General features: G+C 37.6%; 2 protein-coding genes across 4 annotated transcripts; one reads left to right on the top strand and one right to left on the bottom strand.

Annotated features, from left to right (window-relative positions):
* Positions 1–52: 52 nt before the first annotated feature.
* lrp13 (low-density lipoprotein receptor related-protein 13) lies at positions 53–17418 on the bottom strand. Of its 3 annotated transcripts, none has more exons than XM_056747324.1 (21): positions 16947–17418; positions 15888–16061; positions 15353–15565; positions 15040–15273; positions 14742–14954; positions 14394–14623; positions 13187–13316; positions 11981–12168; positions 10215–10398; positions 9935–10147; positions 8804–8987; positions 8501–8702; positions 6593–6757; positions 6283–6483; positions 5595–6129; positions 5269–5388; positions 4724–4831; positions 4362–4595; positions 3799–4117; positions 883–950; positions 53–578 (listed from the first exon to the last, which is right to left on the bottom strand). In XM_056747324.1, exons 1-20 carry the CDS (start codon positions 17002–17004, stop codon positions 887–889), a joined length of 3969 nt encoding a protein of 1322 aa, XP_056603302.1. In that variant the 5' UTR covers positions 17005–17418; the 3' UTR covers positions 53–578; positions 883–886. The 3 variants fall into 3 exon arrangements, with proteins under 3 accessions (XP_056603302.1, XP_056603300.1, XP_056603301.1); XM_056747322.1 differs by lacking the exons at positions 53–578; positions 883–950 and adding exons at positions 3284–3407; positions 3591–3699; XM_056747323.1 differs by lacking the exons at positions 53–578; positions 883–950 and adding exons at positions 3284–3407; positions 3591–3699 and having other exon boundaries at positions 15888–16058.
* Positions 17419–17743: 325 nt separating this feature from the next.
* si:ch211-12e13.1 (uncharacterized) lies at positions 17744–21320 on the top strand. The gene is made up of 5 exons (XM_056745467.1): positions 17744–18226; positions 18591–18754; positions 18902–19141; positions 20339–20515; positions 20803–21320. Exons 1-5 carry the CDS (start codon positions 17976–17978, stop codon positions 21003–21005), a joined length of 1035 nt encoding a protein of 344 aa, XP_056601445.1. The 5' UTR covers positions 17744–17975; the 3' UTR covers positions 21006–21320.
* The last annotated feature ends 724 nt before the right edge of the window (positions 21321–22044 follow it).

Raw genomic sequence — 22044 nt, 5'->3', positions numbered from 1 at the left:
ATCAGCGTGTGTCGATGACCACAATGATCCAAACTCATCCCCTGCTTTTTAAAAACAAAATGGGAGTTATTGAGTTGGGCTAAACGTTACGGTTTTTAATGTATAGCTGTTATAAGTAAACATTGTGTTAACATCAACTATAATCTCACTACAAATATGTATGCAACTCAGCAGTATAACTAGCAGTTTATACAGTTCTAGTGAATATTAACAAAAATAACATTTTTATCTGGAATTAACTTTATAAATGGCATGAAGAATTTGTATTTTTAACAAAAACAAGCCCAGGATATATTTTGGGGTTAGTCGGGTTATTAAATGTTATCTCCTCGACTGACAGGGTCACTGGTCCTGATGTACGAATCTAAAGCATCCGGTTGAGCAGACACATCTGGTGACAGGCAGATCTTCATGTCCTCCAGTGTTTGTCATGTGATGGTACGGCGAATTGTTGGAGTTTGATCATTTTTGCTCTGCGATTCAGTTAGTGTTAGAGTTTGAGTCTCTTCTGAAGAGCTTGACTGACTGGATTCAGAACTGGAAGATTCAGAACTGGATGATGTGTGATGCACACGAACCTGTTAAAGACACCACTTTAAAAGGTCAAGGTTTATTCATACAGAACAGTTCATACACGAGTGCTATTGCATCCTCTTCAGTGATGTACAAAGATATGAAAAAGCATAAAAAAACCAAGTACTTTAAGTGGGAAAACAAACATTCAGCAATGCAAAGTTATGGGTTTCTATAAAGAAAACTTAAAAATAGTTGAATCCAAAAAAAAGTCAATTATTTTTTTAAATGTGACATGAAATAGAACCATCAAATACATTGAAATACATTCATTTGTTAAATAAAGTACAGTGCTTCATTTTCTCTTACCGGCTTACAAACGGTGAAAGTCACCAAAATAAATCCAAATAGCGCCAGTCTCAAACAGTCCATCTTCCCTGTCAAAGAGGGAAAAATGACAATATTAGATGTATTAAAATCATTATAAAACAAGATAATAGCAACAAAGTTTTTCATCAGTTATGGTGTGACACTTGACAAAGAGACTTACCGTGTTTAAACTAAGATGTGAAAATAGCTCGTTCAAGCACTAAAGATCAAATGTTTGGCAGTTGTAGACTGACTATGAAATATAACAGGGACTATTTATACAAAAGTTAATGTTTCCACACATGCACAACTTGATGTTTGTTGACAAACTCCTGATATAGGTTCATTTAATTTCACATTTGGTTGTGACCGAAACCCACTGAAGACATCGAACATTTTGTTTACTTGAACCAAACCACATTTACTTGGTAAACATGCAATCTAACCATGTTTCATCTTAAAAAAAGCTTGTGTGTTTGGGTGTGTTCAGCATCATCTAAAACCCTCAAAATCACAAACATATGAATTATGTTTTTAAGGTCAAAGCAAAGAAGCATTCAACAAAAACAACAACAAAACAGCCAGGCAATAGTAAAAACGTACAGATGTAAATCAGCCAATTAAATCCATTACAGTGTCAAATCAAACTCTGCCTTTTACATTTTATAATTGACCCTCAATACGGTTTACTTTTACTTCATTACAAACTTTAATTTTGTTAAAATAACCATGTACCCTGAAAAACAACTTGTAGAATTTACTTAAATTTAGTGCAAATTGTTTCAATGATTTTAAGTAAAATTTGCTGATATAATTCAAGTACAATTTAGCAACCAGGTTAAAGTAAATTCTACTTGTTAATGTTCAAGTAGACTAAAAAAAATTATGCCGAACCAAATCATGTGTCTGAACCAAATCATGTGTCTAACTCAAATTTACAGATCACTTTCATTTTGAAATATTCTAGTTGTATACAACATAGATGTCAAGTAAGAAGAGAGTGGTGGTCTCGTTTACTGAGCTAGTGTCAGTACAGAGACAACACACTTCACGATTAAACTTGTGCCTCCCTCAGCCCAGTCACAAGCACCACTCATCACAACGGTAACCACTTAACCCCAAATTTAAAAATAACAAAAAATCTCAATCTCAAAGATTAACCCTTACAATGACAGTTAATCTTGAAAATGAATCTCCAAATACAGTCAGATACAAAACATGCTGGGAACTACAGATCAACTGCCAAGATGGTTATATCTACAAAAATGATTTGTGTAGTCTCGAAACAAAATAAGTAAACTTAATTTGACCAATTTAAATCGGTTGTTTAGATTTTAATTTTGTTTAAATAATTTTAATTGAACGAATTGAGTAAATCCACCTCGTAGATTGTATTACCAAACTTTTCACATTTTAAATTTTCTTGTTAAAAACGGGAACATAATTATATCAAGTATATTTTAATCATTTATTTTCATGAAAGTTTCATTGAACTTAAATGTTGTAAAATTAGGGGCTGCTGACCTGTTCACATCAAGTCTTACCTATAAATACTGAAGCTTGTTTTGTTCAGCACCAAAACTTAATCTCACATGGAGTCATCAATATTAGATCTAATGTTTAGAAAAGATCTACGCAAGCTGATGTCAAGTAAAAGTGGCTTGGGTCAGATGTCCAAGTCCAGCCCTGAATGTAGAAAATAAACATTATCTTGGTCAGTTTTAAAACCAGAGCTCTTTTTTGCATCTAGATTTATTTATTTGACCGATGCTTTCATCCTAAAGGACAGGGCATTCAAGCTACACGTTTAAGTAGTAAGTGTGATCTCTGGAAGACAAACCTATGACTAAAGCAATGCGAAACCAATCCAGCTACACCAACAAAATAGTATAACAAAAGCTTTTCTTTTCCTCCCAAACCTTAATGCATTAATTTTCTCAACACACTTTCATCATTTTGACAGATAAACATGTCTTCAATGCAGAACTTCATAAATGATAATGAGATTTTGGCTAAGGCCAAATATCGGCTGACTGACATAAGTTTCACCCAAGCAAGTTAACCAAAACACTACTTCACTCCAAAATGAAAATTCTGTCATTTGCTCACCTTTAGATTGTTCCAAACCTGCATAGATTTCTTTGTTCTGCTAACCACAAAGGAAGATATTTGGAAGAATGCCAGTACCCAAACGATCTCAGCCCCATAGTATTTATTTTCCCTACTAAATTGAGGATCTGATCCGTTTGGTTACTGACATTACAAATATCTTGGTGTTCATCAGAACAAAGAAATGTATACTTGTTTGGAATAATCTGAATTAAATTTTTTGGGTGAACCATCGCATCTCGATCTTGATAAATAGCATTTTAATGCAAATTACATTTACGCATACTTGAAACAAAGATATTATTAATAGATAGGAGAAAACAGACTGAGTGCCATTTACTTTCCATTTTTTTTATTCCTAAAAATCAAGATATACAGCCAGTACAGTGACGTTAGTCCACGGAAGTGACATTCTCCTGTAAGAGACACAGAAAATGTACAATGTAAAAATTTTAAATCACTACATCCATGATTATAAGAGTGAACCACAAAATGATTTTATTTACCCGCCACAAGACAAATGTAAATGACAACAGATTTTTAGGCAAACTAAAAAGAAAAAGGGAAAAGGGAAATTTCACTTCTAGATAATTTAATACCTCTGAGAATTCTGTGTCTTTTCCATTAGGTTTTGTGGAAGGCGTTTCGGATTTGCTCTGAAGTTCCTTCATGTCCGTTTCATTCTCAATCACGATATGTGTTGTGTCACTAAACACACACAATCCGCTTTATATACCCGCTCTGTCTGTTACACATCTGATCTTCAACACCATTTTATGGTTTTAAAGTAAAGAAAAGCAAACGTACCTCTGATTGGACCTTTTCTTCTGTATGACCCCGACGGTAACACCCAGAACAATCACGGCGACACACAGCCCGACCACTCCGTACACAACCGGTCCCTGCGCGAGTCCACCCATGAGATCCTGACAGCGTTCTCCACCATAACCTGTATCACAATCGCACACCGTCGCTCCATCCAGTGTCACACAACTTCCCTTCCCGTTACACAGTTTATCACCACACGCCTCGGCCTCCACGTTCTCCGGTATGATGTTCTCACTCGAACCCGGACGAAATGATTTGGGTCTGAGTCTGACCTTTTTCTCTTCGCCGTCATAGAGACCTGAGAAGTCAAGTATTGTATTTGATGTCCTAAAGAAAATCTCACAAATACATGCGCGGGTCACAGTTCACACTAACATCTAAAGGAGTTAATTCAAATAAAATGTAATAAAATTTATGAATGAAAATAATCAAATATTAACATTTTAATTAACAACTAAAATTAATTTTACTTTTATATTTTTGGGGACGACATTTTTTTTTTCAAGAAATGAAATCTTATTGAAAATTGAGATGTTTCTCACAGTTCTCGTCTGAATGATCGGGACAGTCGGCGACTCCGTTGCAGAATTGATTCAGCGGTAGACAGATCTCTTGACTCAAGCAGGGTTTGGTGCCGTTGGGACATCGAGGATCATGGACGCAGTCTTTACCGTTGACCAGCCGCTGACCGTGGCTGCAGTGACACGTCATTCCTCCAGGAAACGGCAGACAGATGTGACGGCAGCCTCCGTTAGCATTAGAACAAAGATTTGTACCTTAAAACATGAAGGCGAAGCTTTAATTCAACAGAGCTCTTCTGAATGATGTATTTTCAGATATTACAAAATATTAATTTCTTCATTTAAGTGGTTCTAGTTTGTGACTGAGAATGTTAATCGTTCACCTTTTTGGTTTGATTTTGCCAGAGCTTTGATCCCAAGGACTTCACTTTTCACCTCAAACCACAGCTTACTGGTGTCCTGACCGTCACGGAACCAACACTTACTGCGGTCTAAACAAAAGACAATGTGTATAACTGAACATGATATAAGGTCGTTGGCTTTAGGTAGTATAACATGGTTTCTAGCTGGTCCAAGATGAAAGTTCTAATTCTTTCTGTTATTATAAACCTGTGACTTTCTTCTACAGAACACAAAAGATGATATTTTGAAGAACGTTGATAACCAAATAACACCGAACTCATTGACTTTCATCGTATGAACCACATAGACATTTCTCAAACTATCTACATTCGTGTTGCACTGAAGAAAGAATCATATCAGGCTTTGAATGACAAGGGTGAATATAAAGAGACATTTTTATTTTTTGGGCGAACTATATAATTTGGGTCAATCTGAATTCACAACCTTGGACCAGCAAAGGAATAAATACTGTGACTGAGATGATATAACCTGGATATTCTAACTGTGACAGCAGATAAATGTTTACCTGCTTTAGTAACCCAAACCAGCACATTGTTGACCAACGCAAACACTGTTAATCCTTTTTCAGTCTTGATTTCCTTGTATCCTGAACCATCGGTTCCAACTGAAGCGATTACAGCAAGATCTGGATAAATATTGTGTTAAAGTTGTATAGTGACATTTTTTTTGTGAAGATAAACGGTCATTGAAAAAGAAAAAAAATCTTTTGAAAACGCTTGACTTCAGCACATGTAAAGAAAATTACATTAAATCTGCGTTTTAATCGGAGACCGCAAAAGAGTTGAACGTTACAAATTGCAGCTTTAAAAATACATTTCTATCTAATAATACCAGCATCAGCCCAGTAGACTTTATTCCCCTCATCAGACAGCAGAAGTAAAGTTGGCCGGACGGCTTTATACACCACCCTTCGGTTCTGTCCGTTCATGTTGGCACACTCCACCTTGATCCCGTCCTCAACTTTATTTGTGAAGCAAAGACGTCCGCTGGGCGGGTGCAAGGCGATGGATTCGATCCCCCTGACACTGTCTCGGATTAACACGCTGGTGTGTGTGCCGTCCGGTGACGTGACCTGCAGGCCGGGGAGCTTCTCGCTGCTCCAGTACACGTTTAATGAGATCCAGTCCACTGCAAACGCACTGATCAAGTCTTTGTGAAGCCCCAGAAGTTTTCCACGCGGCACTAGTCCGCCGTCTCTCATCTTGAACAGTCCCACGGCGGGCTGGTTAGCATCCGACACATACAGGGTGAGGTCTCGCAGAACCAAGTCAATCATGGTGGGCTTCATCACCTTTGGGAGGTCAAACTGACGATGCTCGGGCCATTCCCATAGACCAGAGCTGCTGTGTCTGCTCTGCAAAAAGACCTGAGAGGGAGAGAGCGAGAGAAAGAGCGATATGCATGCTTACATTTTCTGTGCTTTGGCGAGCGAGAAACCCAAAGAGAGCGAGAAATCGACACCAACAGATGAATGAATGTAGTGCAGGTGAAACAGGAAGTGATGTCATAACCCGTCTACCTGTGTGATGGCATGATGAGAGAGAAACAGTATAAAGGACGAGTCTTTGGATGTCGAGCAGGTGTGTCCATCATTATCCAGCAGAAACTGTGACTGACACTTGCAGACGCTCTTCAGACCCGGGGCTAACACGCACAGATGAGAACAGCGTTTGGACACACACGGGTTTGAAACGCTCGCTTGTAACAGAGGATGAGTCACCTGCAGGCAAACAATTTAAAAACGTTTTTACTTCTGTAATGTTACGTCAGGGTTTTCATTCTGACCAAAGTATTATTGTGTTCATCATGAGCAGAACGATCACACTCACCTTTAGACCGAACGGCTGTCCGGGCCGTTTGAGCAGGACCTGGTGGTTTTTGCCGCTGGTTTTGTGAGCTCTCTGAATGGTTCCTCTTTTGGTATCAGACCAGTACATCATATCATTGAATACGGACACGGAGAACGGACTGGGCGTCTCCATTAACTGCAGCAGCTGAAGAAAAATCAGAGACAGCTTAAAAAATTGTATCCTGTCAGTGCGGATCCTTGACATCTGGGGGCCCTAAGAAAACCTTTTTGAGGAATCTTGGCATAGATTAACATACCGTAAACTATAAGAAAAAAAAAAAAAAATAATGCACTTGAATGAATAAAACTGACAGTTGGAACGATAATGTATCAAATTAAATTCACATTTTTATTTATAAGTAAGTCGCGGCTCTGGAACCATCTAGCTGTGGAAAAAAACTTGGTGTTTTAACCAAATGAGTGATTAACAAAAACAAAACATGGTAAATATAGTTCACTTAAGAAAGATGAGCATACGAAAACACATCAATAATTCTCTTAATGTGATGATTAGATATTGACATGTGTGCAAACGAAACAGTGGATTGCAGTTGTGTGCATTACAGATACACGCATGAACAGTCCTTCCCTGTATTGAGCTTAAAATAATGGTATATTTTGTGTATGAACCAATTTATTAGTGAAATATACAGCATCATTTACATATTTTTTGATGTTTATTGTAATAAATATCAAAAAGCTAAAAGGTGTGCATTATAGCTGTCACATGAACACTGCACAGCTGATTTTGAGACCAATTCAGAGGTCTGGCTATATCACAAGCTCTACTGGGGCACAGGACCCCGTTACTTTTCCGATCACTCTTTTTCATAAAAACCTGCTGTGTAACACAATGCACTATACAAACTTCCCTTGCTTAAACCACTATTCCTACAGAGCAACATTACTGGGGAAGGTAAACATTAAAAATGTTTAGGTATCTTCAACATACTTAACATAACTTTTTCAAGGGAAAAGTAATTCAATTACAGAAACTAATTACTTAGTAACTAGTTACACCCAAGACTGACAGTGTTTGGTAAATCTAAAGGTAATTAAATTATTATACAAGTACAGATTCAGTATTTATCCAAAGTACAAAAAAGGAAATTTCCAAATTATTCCTTTAAAGACGAATCCGCAATATATAAAAACAGCATCTTGTTTACATTGTTTTTGATTGGTTACTCAAGGTGTCCCCCAGTGGTGCATGACCTTACGCAACCTGCGTGGTGTGTGTGTATAGGAAGGATCTGCTTTTGGTATCGCAGTCTAAATTCATAATGTTGGAGAGGGGCAATTCCAGCATTATGGACACATAAAAATGCTCAGAGAATGAATGTTACGATTACATTGAACCATCGTATTATATTTTACTGAACCATTTTTGATAGAGTCTAAACATTTTTATTTCATAGACTGACTTTTTTTATATTTAAAAAAAGGGAAATAAACATGCGTTATGGATGTGACACAAAACGGACGCAGTTTTTGGGAGACAATAAACTTGACTATGAACAATCATGCATTTAAAATAAAACAAAAGCTTTACAAATTTGATGAGATCTCTCACATGGTTATTTCAACCACCAAATGTTCAATCTGTGCTGTTATCATAGTAAAAAAACGCTGATAAAAACTTATCGGGGTAAGGTTGACATTTTCACGGAATTGCCTGGAGGCAATTTTAGCAAATAACGGTTCTTCCCAGTTTTTTTTTTATTGTCATCAGAAATAATCTACAGGCACTATTGTTTGTGAATGTGTAGCGGACGTTTATGACTGTCCACGAACGTGCGAATGCACAGTAATGTTTATTTATGTTGTTAAGATGAAACTGTCTATAAATATAAAAAGCATACAGACATGTAATAGGTGAACATCTCACCTTAATATCTCCTCCATCCAGATCAGCTGATCCAATGCACTTGAGTTTCTCATCTGTCCAGTAGATTCTGTTGTGCAGAGAGTCCATGGTCAGACTGACCGGCCATCGAAGAGGGTGACTGATCAACACTCGTCTTTCTGATCCATCCATTCCGGCACATTCTATCTGAGCCTCATCCCCCGTTTCAGACCAGAACATCAGACTGAGAAGAGAATGACAAATGATGTCCACTGGGATCTAAAACCATCAAGGAACATGCAGCTTAAGATGTTTAAGAACAACGCAATAAATGCCGATTCGAACCCTTTCTGTGGCATCAGAGCTAAAGAGCGAATCTGCCCGAGATCTCTGTCCAGAATCACCACACGATCTGAGGTTCTGGTGCTGTTGCTGTCCAATCCCACTGCGTTTATCTGTCCGTTCACGCTGTCGGCCCAGTAAAGGTTCCTCGCCACCCAATCCACTGCCAGACTCTCTGCATGTATACCTTTAGAAAGAAGTGAATACTTTAACATTAGCCGTCTCTCCTACATAGTGCACTGCACCGCATATGGGCCATTTTGTAGTGGTGTCCAGAAAGTGAGGAAACTAAATTCTTAAAATGAAGTTAACTTATTATTTCTTATCTTTTATGTTAATAACTTGTTTTAATTTTTTAAATGCATTTGAATGTAAAAGAGTAATTCATTCTCAGTAAATCCAATTCACTACATCATTCACTCTTATCCACTGATGATTTTCAGTGATTTTATTTGAAACATAATTAAGGCTGTAAAAGGATGAAATTGCAACAGTAAAGTTTTTGTTTACATAATATTTGTCCCTTCATAAATACAAAATTAATACTCACAGAACACACACATTTAAGAACAATAAATCTTAATATAGAATTTATATATATATTAATTATATATAAATAAAGATAAACATGCACATGTTTCCTAAATAAATACCTGTGTATGTTAATAAAATAAATCTAAATAAATAAATAAGCATAAATATAAAAAAATAAAATATGTATAATATAAATAAAATATGCATAAACAAATAAATAAATAAAAAGCACATTAAACAGACATTTACCATGCCTGTAAACACAAACTTTTTTTTGTATGCGATTGTGTTAATGTAAATATAATAAACACCACAAACAAAATATTCAATTTCATACAAAATATTTATATATATTATATATTCTACAAAGTGCGCTCAAGATATTCGCTTTATAGGGAAATGTTTCACATACAGCAGTTAAACGTTCAAATACTAGCGAAAAAACCTTGACTATTTCTCTCTCTACCTTTCTCTGTATGCGTGCTTGTTTCATCTTAACATTATACCCAAAGCTTTGCATCACTGGCACTTCTTCTGTACATTGCCATATCTCTAGTAACTTCAAATAGAAGCGTCTGCCAAATAAATAAATGTGCTCACCCTTAATAACAGTTCCTCTGCTCTTCTGATCCCGTGACAGCCATCTGATGTCATCCGTGTCCAGACCGATCCAGTACACTCTCTGCTTCTGCCTGTCGTAGTCGAGAGAGAGGACCGAACGCTTCTCTGAGGACAGAAGAACGTCCAGACTGGAGCTCTTCAGACCCAACAGATAGACTTCAGACTGCACAGCCGCCAGAAGGTACGGCTCACCTGACACAAGTACACGAAGAACATTAAAGCAGTCGAATCAAATCATTATGTATTAACGTGTACATACCTGTGATTTTACATCGATGGCTGTCAGGCTCCAGTACGTAACCATGACTACAGGAGCATCGAAACGAGCCGTCTGTGTTGTTACAGTAGTGTGAACAGAAGGATGGACCGCTCGCACACTCATCAACATCGACACACACCAGACCGCCGTCTACAGGCTTATAGCCCATCTTACACCAACAGCGCTACAGGGACACAAAACAACACCCAATGACTGCAAACAAGGAACGGTTAGTGAACAATAATGTGTCAAATATCAAGTGAAAACAGTCACTGACATCAGGTCCTGTGTGGGAACAACGCCACTGGTCAAAATCAACCAACAGAACAAATTTGGGTATATCAAAATGATTGAAACAATCATTTTAGCAATAACTGGATGAATTTAATACTTTAAAAAGTTTGTACGGTAAAAGTTCGCGATGGACGAAGCATGACGAGGCAGACTTTACCTAGAATGCCAAATGATGGTTTTATCAATCATTTTAAGCTTCAAATATTAATATATATTTTACTCTAGTTTAAACATCACGGCGCATATTGCATCCTGAACTATTTGGCAAGTTATCACACATCATGTTTTTCAATATCGTGCTGCCCTAGATTTAATTCATGGTACACAGATTCATGCCTTGTGTTCCTTTGTGTCAACTGGAATAGTTTGATTTGCAGGGAACACATACTGATCAAATATATAGCTTGTAATAGACGAAGCAGTTTTTGTGTGTAACTATTTACTAAGTAAATTCTTACTGTAATTTAATAACTTCTCCCTTTAAGTAAAGTAAGGAATTACTCATTTTTTCAGTAATTGAATTAGTTACTTTGGATGTAATTGAACTAAATACGGTTTAAGCTATACAATAGTGGAATTGACACGTAAATTCAAAGTCTAACTTTAAAATGCATGCATTAATGTATCTTTCCACATTTGTAATACTTAAGTCAGTTAATTTATTAGTACTTTATGTAGTTATATATTATTTATTTGAATGAATTATGAGTCGTTTCGTGTCTATATCCTTGAATCACTTCACTAGTGATGGCGAAGTTCAACAAAATTGTAGCAGACAAAGGCTCTTTAGTCAGAGCTCGACTAGGACCTCTGCTGGTAAAAGAAAGCGCTGCGTCGCAAAAATTTTAAATGAATGAATGCATGGGTAGATTATTAAATAAAGAAATTGCATATTATGTACATAATGTGTTTTCCTGTTGCCCTACTCCTAATAACTCAAAATAATAAACATTTTTTATTGTGCCTGTGGACATTTTTCATGTTTGTGAATGGAGGATGTAAATAAATGCAGTTGGATGCAAACAAAAACACACATGCACTTTCATACGATTATAGTAAATCTGTTGCCGTAACAACCCATGAGGGCGTGGACCGAGTCGTGAATTCGGAGCTTTGGTGTCACAGCTAACATCACTACACTTAACTATATGTTGATAGAGGATATAGAAAGTAATAGGTAATAAGTAATTAAATTATTTTTGGAGAGAGTAATTTATGCAGTAATTAATAATTACACTTAAAATTAGTAACTAGTTAATAATTACTTTTTCAGAATTACTTCCCCAACACCGACTTTAAGTGGCTCTGGATAAAAGCATGAGCTTTAAAAATGCTTTGAAAAAGATCTGCAATGTATATAAAGCTGCAATTCCACCACCTTCGTTTAAAACAAATGACAGGTTATTTTACCTAGTAGTTGAAGTAAAAAATAAAATAAAAAACACGAAAGCGCATTTAAAGTGAAACTGTACCGGGCCTGTGGGTGTGCTGTGACAATCCTGAGCACACTTCAACTCTTTTGAACATTTCTCTTTCAGACACTCTCCACCTTCATCAGAAGCGTCTAGACAGTTAGTGACTCCATTACAGAGCTGAGACGGATCCACACACTCAGAACTTCCACACTGGAACAGATGAGGAGGACAAGACACGGGTGCACCTGATAAAACACACACACATCGTGTACAGATCTCTTGCAATAATAACATGCATTTTTTTTCTGTTCGAAAAAGTTTTTCTGTAAATCTGCTTTGCAACCTGGAAAGAAATAAACTCAAAAATATAGGGAAACAATCTTAGACCGTGTTCAGACTTTACTTCTCTTTCCAATCAGCAAGCGGCCGTTTTATATTGTTATACAATGGAGAAAAACGCCAGCGCCTTTCTTTTCTGCAGCTCAGAGCGTCTTTTAATGATGAAAAATGTTAAACGTTTCTGAAAAAAAAACAAGCTCCTTTATCACAGCTAACCAATGACAGAGACCTGTCGTTTTCATAAACAACCAAACACAAAAATAGCTTCTTCCCTCAGGCCATCTTACTCTTGAACAGTTAAAATGTTTTTTACCCACCGTGCAATTAAAAGTGCTATATTAATTATATCCTACAGATAATACAGTTTTTATACAACTTTATCTGTAAATTATATTTCATTCATTCTGCTGTATAAGCACACATCTTGTAAAATAGAGTATTCTTATTCTTTTTAACTTTTTTAATTAGCTTTACTCTTTATCTTCTGTTTTTTGTATTATATTCTTTTTTCATACCCATTGGCTTTTATTTAAATCATCTGTGTACTGTCTTTTAATGTGTTATGGTCTGTGTACTGTTGTTTCTCTGTACTGGATGATCCTGTCACCAGAAGAAATTCCTTGTATGTGCAAACATACTTGGCCATAAAGCTCTTTCTGATTTTGAACATGCAAGGAATGTGATTTTTCGATCAAGCTTGAAAAAATAAAAATGGCGCCCGTTGTAGAATAGTTTTGTATAAATGTAAGTTTAATTTTCACTTCCAACGACTTTGATTGTATTTATAAGTGTTGTAGTTTTTAAAAATGCGATTAGTTACGCTCTTTATAATTCAAATAGACTTCAACAGACGATGTCCTTCGTGAGAAATGAAACGCAAATCAAAGTCAATTGAATAAAATTTCTATTGTTTCTCAGACTTACAGGCAGACTCATCGCTTCCATCCCTGCAGTCTTTAGATCCGTCACAGCACCAGTCGAGTGGGATACATTGAGTCTTAGAAGAGCAGGACCACTGGAATTCTCCACACGTCACTGGAGATTCCTTACAGTTCTGTCTCAACAAACAAATGCAACGTGTGTGACGGAAAGATCATTTTAACACAGATTTAAATCAGTTTCTTTTTAAACCTACACACGCTTTTTAACATGCAGAAACAAGTATGCATCATTCAAAAGTAAAAAAACAATGGTAATAGAAAAACATTTCCCACAGGTCAAAGTTAGGATTATCCAACAACATAATTTAAGGCGGAACTACCGGTTTGTCATGACAGTTAATAGGAAATTCTGTCATTATTTACTCGCCCTCAGATTGTTCCAAACCTGTATAAATGTCTTCATTCTGCTGTACAAACAGGAAGAAATTTGGAAGAATGTCAGATCTCACACAGCATTTACTGCCATAGGGAAAATAAACACTATATGAATGGTGGGTGAGATTTGACAATTGTCCAGATATCTTCTGTGTGTTCAGCAGAACAAAGACATTTATACAGGTTTTGGAGTAAAGATGACAGAATTTGTATCCTTTTACAGTTGTCATTTCAAGCATAATTATTTGATTATAAGCATAGTCTGACAACCCGCCAATTGTTTATACTTTCAGGCAGGGGCGGACTTGGATGCATAATCGGCCCTGGATTATTCAGCCCACACCGGCTCTCCAACATTTCTGTCGACAGGGGAGGGATGGGTGTTGTATGTAACGCATCATTGTGTTACATGCATACGTGTCTGACTCGCTAATCCCTTCGCGTTGCGTGCATTTGCGTTTATAATAGGTCCGTCTGTCCGGCTCAAGAGTCCATTCCGGCCCCATACATTAGCCCACCAGGAAAAGTTCCGGTACTCCAAATGGCCAGTCCGCACCTGGTCTGGGCCGTACGTGGGACGGCCGTTCTGGACTTTGACAGAATGTCCTATCGGTCAGTCCGCCCCTGCGGCTTGATTTTGTAACCGTCACATTATTAAAAATGATACAATGTAACATGCAGTGTAAAAAAAAATCGGGGAAAATTTACTGTTTTTATAGATAAATCTACTAAAAACCTTTAAATTCACAGGACAAAGTACTTTTCCAGAATATATTTATGTACTTTTTTAACATTGTTTAGATTCCTTATTTCACCTTCTCATCTGTCCCATCCTTACAGTCCGTTTCTCCATCACAGATCCACTCGTCCAGTAGACACTCATGGCTGTGTGGACAGCGCCGTTGTGTGCCGCAGGGTGGAGGTTCAGCGCAGTTCTCCTCATCTGAATGATCTTTACAGTCTGGATGACCATCACAGCGCATGCTGACGGACACACACTGACCGCTGCCGCATCTCCATTCTGCAGCGCTGCAGCTCTCCTCACCTGTCACAGGTCGGTTATCGTTCAAAATACATTATTTAGATTCTTCATTTCTGAAACCCTGTTTTTCTTAAACACAAAACTGCACTGAACTGGTTTAACAGACACAAGTAAACGTTACCACAGATGGCCTCATCGCTGCCGTCGGCACAGTCGGCTTCTCCATCACAGACGAAGGATTCTGGGATGCAGCGGTTTTCGTCGCAGCGATGATCGCAGGCATCATCCTGTTTATGGCAGCGGACTTCATCAGAGCGATCCTGACATTGAGCCACACCGTCACACACCTGCCTCCGCTCAATACACTTCTTACCATGTGCACACTGAAACTGACCTGGGAAGAGATGTGGAAGAAAATAAACACCAGCGGAGATATTTGATTTTTGAAGCGGCTGCTACTGGAGGTCAAAAGGGTTCACCGGATTCACACTCGACAGAGCACTCGTCCTCATCCGATCTGTCCTTACAGTCCTGCTCTCCATCACACACGTGATTATGCAAAACACAATCCAGCCCGTCTCGACATAACCTCGAGCCAAACGAACAGCGCAGGGGGGCTTTCTCTACGGGGGCTTCCTCTGAACCTTCAGACTTATCGGCCTCTTCCTCCGCTGTGCTTCTGTCATCAGCATCATCATCATCAGGGATAACATCTGAGAAGATCAAGAAAGGATCAAGTAAAGCTTGAAAGATCTGCTTTTTTAAGAATTTGTGCTGGAATCGACCCCTTACTACAGCTGGCCTCATCGCTGCCGTCCGCACAGTCGGCGTCTCCATCACAGACAAAGGACTTGGGGATGCAGCGGTTCCCGTCACAGCGATGAGCGCACCCGTCGTCCTTCTTGAAGCAGTTGGCTTCATCCGAGCGATCCTGACATTGCGCCACACCGTCACACACCTGCCTCTGTTCTATACACTTCTTACCATGTGCACACTGAAACTGACCTGGGAACAAAAATAAAACGTAAGGGATGTTGAAGTTTTAGAGTTGCAGTAAAAGGAATAGTTCAAAATGAAGATTCTATCATACGCTCTCGTCATTTCAAACATGTATGACTTTCTTCTGCAGAACACAAAAAATAATATTTTGAAAATGTTAGTAACACCCTTTGTCCCCATTGACTTGCATTGTTCCACACAATAGAAGTCAACGGGGACCGACGGTTATAGGTTTCTGACGTTCTTCAAAATATTTTATTTTGAATAAAATGACGATAGGGTGAGTAAACTATGACAATTTTCATTTTGAAGGTGAAGTGTAGCACACCTATGGTGCAGAAAGCGGCACAGTCTTGTTCATCAGAGCCGTCAGGACAGTCTCTTTCACCATCGCACACATGACTGTAGAGAACGCAGTCAGATCCGTCCTTACATGGGGTAAAACCGAACCTGCAGCGCAGAGAAACCACCTCAGATACAACCGCTGTCAGCACACATTCTGCTGGAGGAGACACACACACCGTCATGCATTATAAACAACAATAAGTTCAGGTCAATGACACAATGTAAACTTTACATGAACGCAGTGTGATACATGACTCCCAAAACAATGCAAAGTTAGAAGCTGTAAGTGCAAACCAGCCTAGACAGCACATGCACACCTGGAAGATGTCTGCTAAAGATCTGGAAAACATATGGGGTTTGAAAACATCTCAAATTCTAAATCAGAAACATATTACAGACATCTAGATGTCTATAGAGAATGTGAAGCTGACGTCACGCCCTATATTGCATGTCGCAGTGGCGCCGCCATCTTTGGAGGATCATACTCCACTGCTAATATTGTTTTGATGTGTACAGTTACTTACAATCGAAAGTGAAAGAACCTTGGGCTTTTTTTGCGTTATTCTATTCCCCCTTTAACATGGCAAGCCTGACCTACCATAGTTATATTTCCCACACAAACAAGAACAACTAAACACTGCATTGAACACGCTAGCAGCGATCCTCGCAAGATGGCGCCCCATTCAACGAGGCGTGACGTCGATTAACAAGCTCTATATGAAGTTTCCGAGAAGTATTGTAGATGAGCAAACAATATAAAAAAAGTGTCTTGCAGATGTATGTGTGCAATGGGGGTATGGCTTAAGGCAAGGTCTTAACATGTTAATACCATGACAAAATATAATCACGTTAATAAGAAGCATGCTTGATAGTTTTTTCAACTTTAAATACAAGTAGGAATAGTTGCCTTTAACTTGAAGCTTGAAAACTAATTTTAGCTTCCCAAATACAACAGGAAACTGAAAACGAGTTTTTTCTTCCTTTCGGTTTTTATTGTTTTTCTTATACGTAAATTAAAAACTGATATATGTTACAATCTCACCTTCAAGAAGCAGTAAAATCAAACAAACCGCGACATTGAACAGTGCGACCACGGACATGACTGCAGAGAAAAGTGAATTAAACCAGCTGAACCAGTGCTGTGGCGCTTTAAACTGGGGAACAGCAGCTGAGATCAATACGTCTTAATTGATTTCTTTTGTCCGGGAATAATATAAATCTATCTACGTGGAGCCTTCCATACTAGATTGTTTCCTTTTTGTAGTTATTGATGCCATTGTGTTGTGTTAAAAAATGTAACTCAATAAAACATTTTGATCAGATGACAACAGTGTGAAGCATTGTGTATTTTGTGTGCAATAAATTAAATAAATAACTGTTCAGTGTAATGTGTGCAATTCAAATATTTTCTACAATTGTATTGTCTACATTGTATTGTTATTAAATAAAATGCCTTTAACAGTAACCATTTATATTTTAATAATCATTTAAATAGTACGTTCATCTGCACGCGGCGCTGCGCAAACCAATCGCCGCAAAAATCTGGTCTCGCGATATTTTGAAGTTGTTGACAGAAGGAAGCTTTTTTCATTTACTGAACATTCGAAATTTTACACGGCACAAAGGAGCAAATGTAGACATCAGACAAGCACTTCAAAACAATATAAAAATAAACAAACCAATAATTATTAACAGGATAACACAATACGAGAGAAAAAAAACAACTAGAACAGTCCTCACACTTTATTCTTCTGCTTTTTAGTGTTGTATTTTTCAACATATTTAGTTGTAATTATTTTCTAATGTATTGTATCGGAACTCTTGCTTGAAATGTATACTAAACTTAATACTTCTTTGTATTCACAAAAAAGAAAAATAACTGTCCTCACGCAGTTTCTTTTTCTTATCGCTAGAGGGCAGTGAAGCGCGTCTGTCGATTTTAAACCAACGTTGCTAAACAAACAGAAGAAACGCACTGCAAAATATGATACAGTTCAGCTAAACGTGACTTTGAACTTTCAACGATTTGATCTCAGACAGTTTAAATGTTCTCCTAATTAATGTCAACAGTATGAACAGGAATATGGAGAATTTTAGCACAGTTTTTGCTGTTGTGTCGGCTGTAATGGTGTTGTATTTCTCTCATTCGCTTTACTCTTCTCACGCATTATTTACAACAAGCACAGTGTTTGACAGCAGAGGAGCTTTGCCAGGATCTGTTTACCTCATGATCAGATTCATTCATCAATCTCTCCGCAAAAAGCGAGGACACATGAGACAAAACAAAGAGCACGAGCTTGTTCTCGCTTTGATCAACTGTAGGTAAGTAACTTGAACTTGAACTTCAGTACTATGACGTCAGTATTTATGCTTCTTAAGTATGTAATCTCTGCACACCCACATTAAAACTGTAGTTTACTGTGATATGATGACTAGTGACTAGTTACTGTGACTATGATGATAAGGTATACTACAATTAGAAATGACAAATATAATAGTAGTTAACTATGTAAAATAATCTTCTTGAAGAACTTCACATCTATTCTGACCTTTAATAGGCTGCCGTTTCTGTATTATTCTGTCCTTCTCATCCTTATACAATCAAATGTTGTATATATAATATAACATGTGTCTAATGAAGAGTCAGTGGGATAAACAGGTGTTATTGTTTTGTGTTCATCTGCAGGTATGACGTGATGTCTCTGAGGAGGTTCTGCAGTGTTGGAGGTTACGGTTGGGATTATCCCGATAGTGTCTTCAGAGATATTCCTTTGTGTTACCCTGAGATTCTCTTCAGAAGATTGATCACAATGATCGTGTGCTCGGAGAAGTTCAAACTCAGTCCAAGGGGTGAGAGCGTTAAATCAATCCATATCAAAATCAAATTATGAAATTATAATCTTATTTTCATTTTATTGTCTCTGTACTTTAAGATTATACTTGCACACATACTCGTACGTCGTAACTTGTTTTAAATAAATTGTGCGTATTCTGCAGGTCTGTTGAGTGTGGGTGAAACAGTGCACGTGTCTGATGCTGTGGATGAGCTGAAGAGAGGAGCGTTCTGTCTGCAGGCCCGAGTGATGGAGTACAGGACTGTTCATAAAGGAGTGGAGGTGGATCTCTCTTTATCTGCATCCAGAGATCAACAGATCATATGGAACAGCACATTGACTCTTCTGTCTCCTAATAGCACACATACACCTGGTTCTCATTCTGACACAGACATCACACACGGTAAGAGACATATCGGTACGTAACACAGCTGCCTGACATTATGGTTCATGCTCTCTTAAAGGAGTACTTCACCCAAAAATGAAAATTCAGTCATCATTTACTCGCCTTCGAGTTGTTTCAAATGTGAATAAATTTCTTTATTCTGATGAACACAGAGAAAGATATTTGGAAGAATGCTTATAACCAAATAATCAAATCTCAAAAGTGCCCCAGAACTGTTTGCTGTCCAACATTCTTCAAAATGACTTGTTTTGTGTTCAAGAGAATAAAAAGATGATAAAGTAATTTTCCTACTATGGGAGTCAATGGGTGTTGAGATCTGTTTGGTTACAAGCATTCTTCCAGATATCTTTATCTGTGTTCATCAGAACAAGGAAATGTATACAGATTTGGAACAACTCAAAGGAGAGCAAGTAATGGCAAAATTGTCATTTTTGGGTGAAGTATCACTTTAATAAACTTCATAAAATAATAAATTATAATTTTCTATAGCGCCTTTAAAGTGGATCTCAAAGCGCTTTACAAATAGAATTCAGAACAAAACAATCCACAATTATAGAATTAAACATTAATCATAAACATTAATCATGGCTTTCCTTTAGCTCAGTGGTAAGAGCAAGGTTGTGGGTTCGATCCCTGGGGATTGCATGTACTTACAAAACAAATGTATAGGATAATGCAATGTGAGTCGCTTTGGATAAAAGCGTCTGCCAAATGCGTAAATGTGAATGTACATAAGACCTGTCAAATCTATGGCCATGGCCAGTTTATCCCTGTAACCCCTATTTAATTGGACACTTGGTTGCCAAACAAATGAATTATAGAAAATTTTGATTATTATTAGAATTAATTATTAGAATAGATTAAATGTAAATAAATAATTTCAGCTACAGAATCATATCAAATATAACTTATTATATTATATTTTTTTGCATAGTATTTTTTTTTTTAATATTTAGCTGTATCTTTAAATTTTACAAGATTTGTTTTAATTTGTGCTGTTTTCATTGGACACCGTCCAAGCAAGAAGACACATGTCCTCTCATTTTTCTCTCATCCTCCCCTTGCAGTTATTAAAAATTTATACGTATAATTAAGAACAGTGGTAATTGGTTTTAACATGACCAATATGTTGAATTATGAATTATTTAGGCATGTTTTAGGGTTTAATTTGCTTGTTATTTCTGTCTGTATCAGATCTGTCCTCTCTGAGGTGTATCCAGCTTAGTGTCCCCTGGACCACAAGTGTGAGTTGTGCTCGGGTGTTTGGTGACCTTTGCCCCCTATCTGCATCTCTTTTTGGGTTCACGCGGCCTGCCGCCCCCTCGTTGTGGATGTTCTCCAGGTGCATGGCAGAGATAGAGAAGCACAAAGGTACAGCATGACCTGTTTTCATGGAAATTCACGCCCTGAAATGAAGAAGCAGAGCACAAATTGACAGAAATAGTTTGCTTTATGTAGGTCCTAAAAATATTTTTTTTCGCATTTATGTCTCCTTAAGGGTTTAAAATCTGTGCTCTGTGAAAATAAATGTTTTGACATGAAATAATTTTGCGAAAGCAACAGAGTCTAGATTTCTAATCTCCACCTTTAACGGTCATATGTGCATAAACATGTCACTTGTCAACAGTCCGTGTTTATAATTGAGTTGTAACCTCTAGGAGCTGAAGCGGTACGAGCTCCTCTGACTGTGTCGGTTCGATACGTGAAGCCTCTGTCTTTACCCAATCAAGTCACCATCAGAATCAATGAGCACAAAGATGCTGAAGTATCAACAACGGCAACGTTTTCACTGGAGGACCATCGGACCGGAAGCATGTACATCTCAGGACAGATCCAAAGACATTCACATGAGAAGATATAAAGGTAGAGCTTTGTCACAGACATTTTAACAGAAAGAAAAGTCATCGGTATATGAACCGGTCCACACAGATTATTTACTAAAACTGCAAAAATGATTCGCTTAGAAATATGAGCTTTCCTGTAGCTCAGTGGTAAGAGTATGGTGCTAACAACGCCAAGGTCGTGGCTTCGATCCCAGGGAATTTCACATAATGTAAAGGATAATGCAATGCAAGTCGCTTCCAAAGCGTCTGCCAAATTCATGAATGAATGAAATTAAATATTTGTGTAATGTTTGTGATGTCACAACTGATTTATTAAAGGTGGGATAACATGACTCCTGACTTCTTTATACTCTTAAACATAATGGCTTTCGTCCTTAAGATGGTCAACTTGTAAAAAAACGAGTAATGACTTATTATATACTTTTTATGATTTTATAAGTCTGAACAGGGATCCTATTCCTTCTATTGGTCAATTCTACCTGAAAAGCACGCCTGCAACAAGTGGAAAGAAAGAGTGCACCAACCGACGAGTGATAGGAAGACCAGCTTATCAAGATTGGCTGCGTCAAGATAAACGGTGGATATAACGCTGAATTTGGAGATAGTTTGAAACTGATAGATTGGGCGGTCCAAGCACTAAAAGATGCCGGACATAAAATGCACGCAGTAAGTCAAACTAAGTCATATGTCTGTGTTTTGTTCTGCGTGTATGTGCATAATGTAAACAACACGAAGGGAAAAATGAGATGATGTGTTGTTTGATCGTGCTGTAGTTCAGTACCCCTGCAAGCCTCCAGCATCTCGTGTTTTTCCGGAAATAGTCGTGCAGCTGTATCTCTCTTTTATACATTTTATTTTAACTAAGGTACTCAAGATAAATATGAGATTGGCAGAAACTGCTTGTCTTAGATATCTGTAAAGTATGACTGTTTGAATATCAACAGAAGTTACCAAAAAAAATTAAATTGACTATTCTTATTTTTTATGGAACAGCGCCATGTTTAATATAATATTTATATTTTTAATCCGTGTGCTTTCATAGTTTTCCATAAAAAA

Source organism: Triplophysa dalaica, chromosome 4 (assembly GCF_015846415.1).
Source record: "Triplophysa dalaica isolate WHDGS20190420 chromosome 4, ASM1584641v1, whole genome shotgun sequence".
NCBI lineage: Eukaryota > Metazoa > Chordata > Actinopteri > Cypriniformes > Nemacheilidae > Triplophysa > Triplophysa dalaica.
Note: the sequence above shows the minus strand (reverse complement) of the source record. Positions and strands in the feature narration are given on the sequence as shown.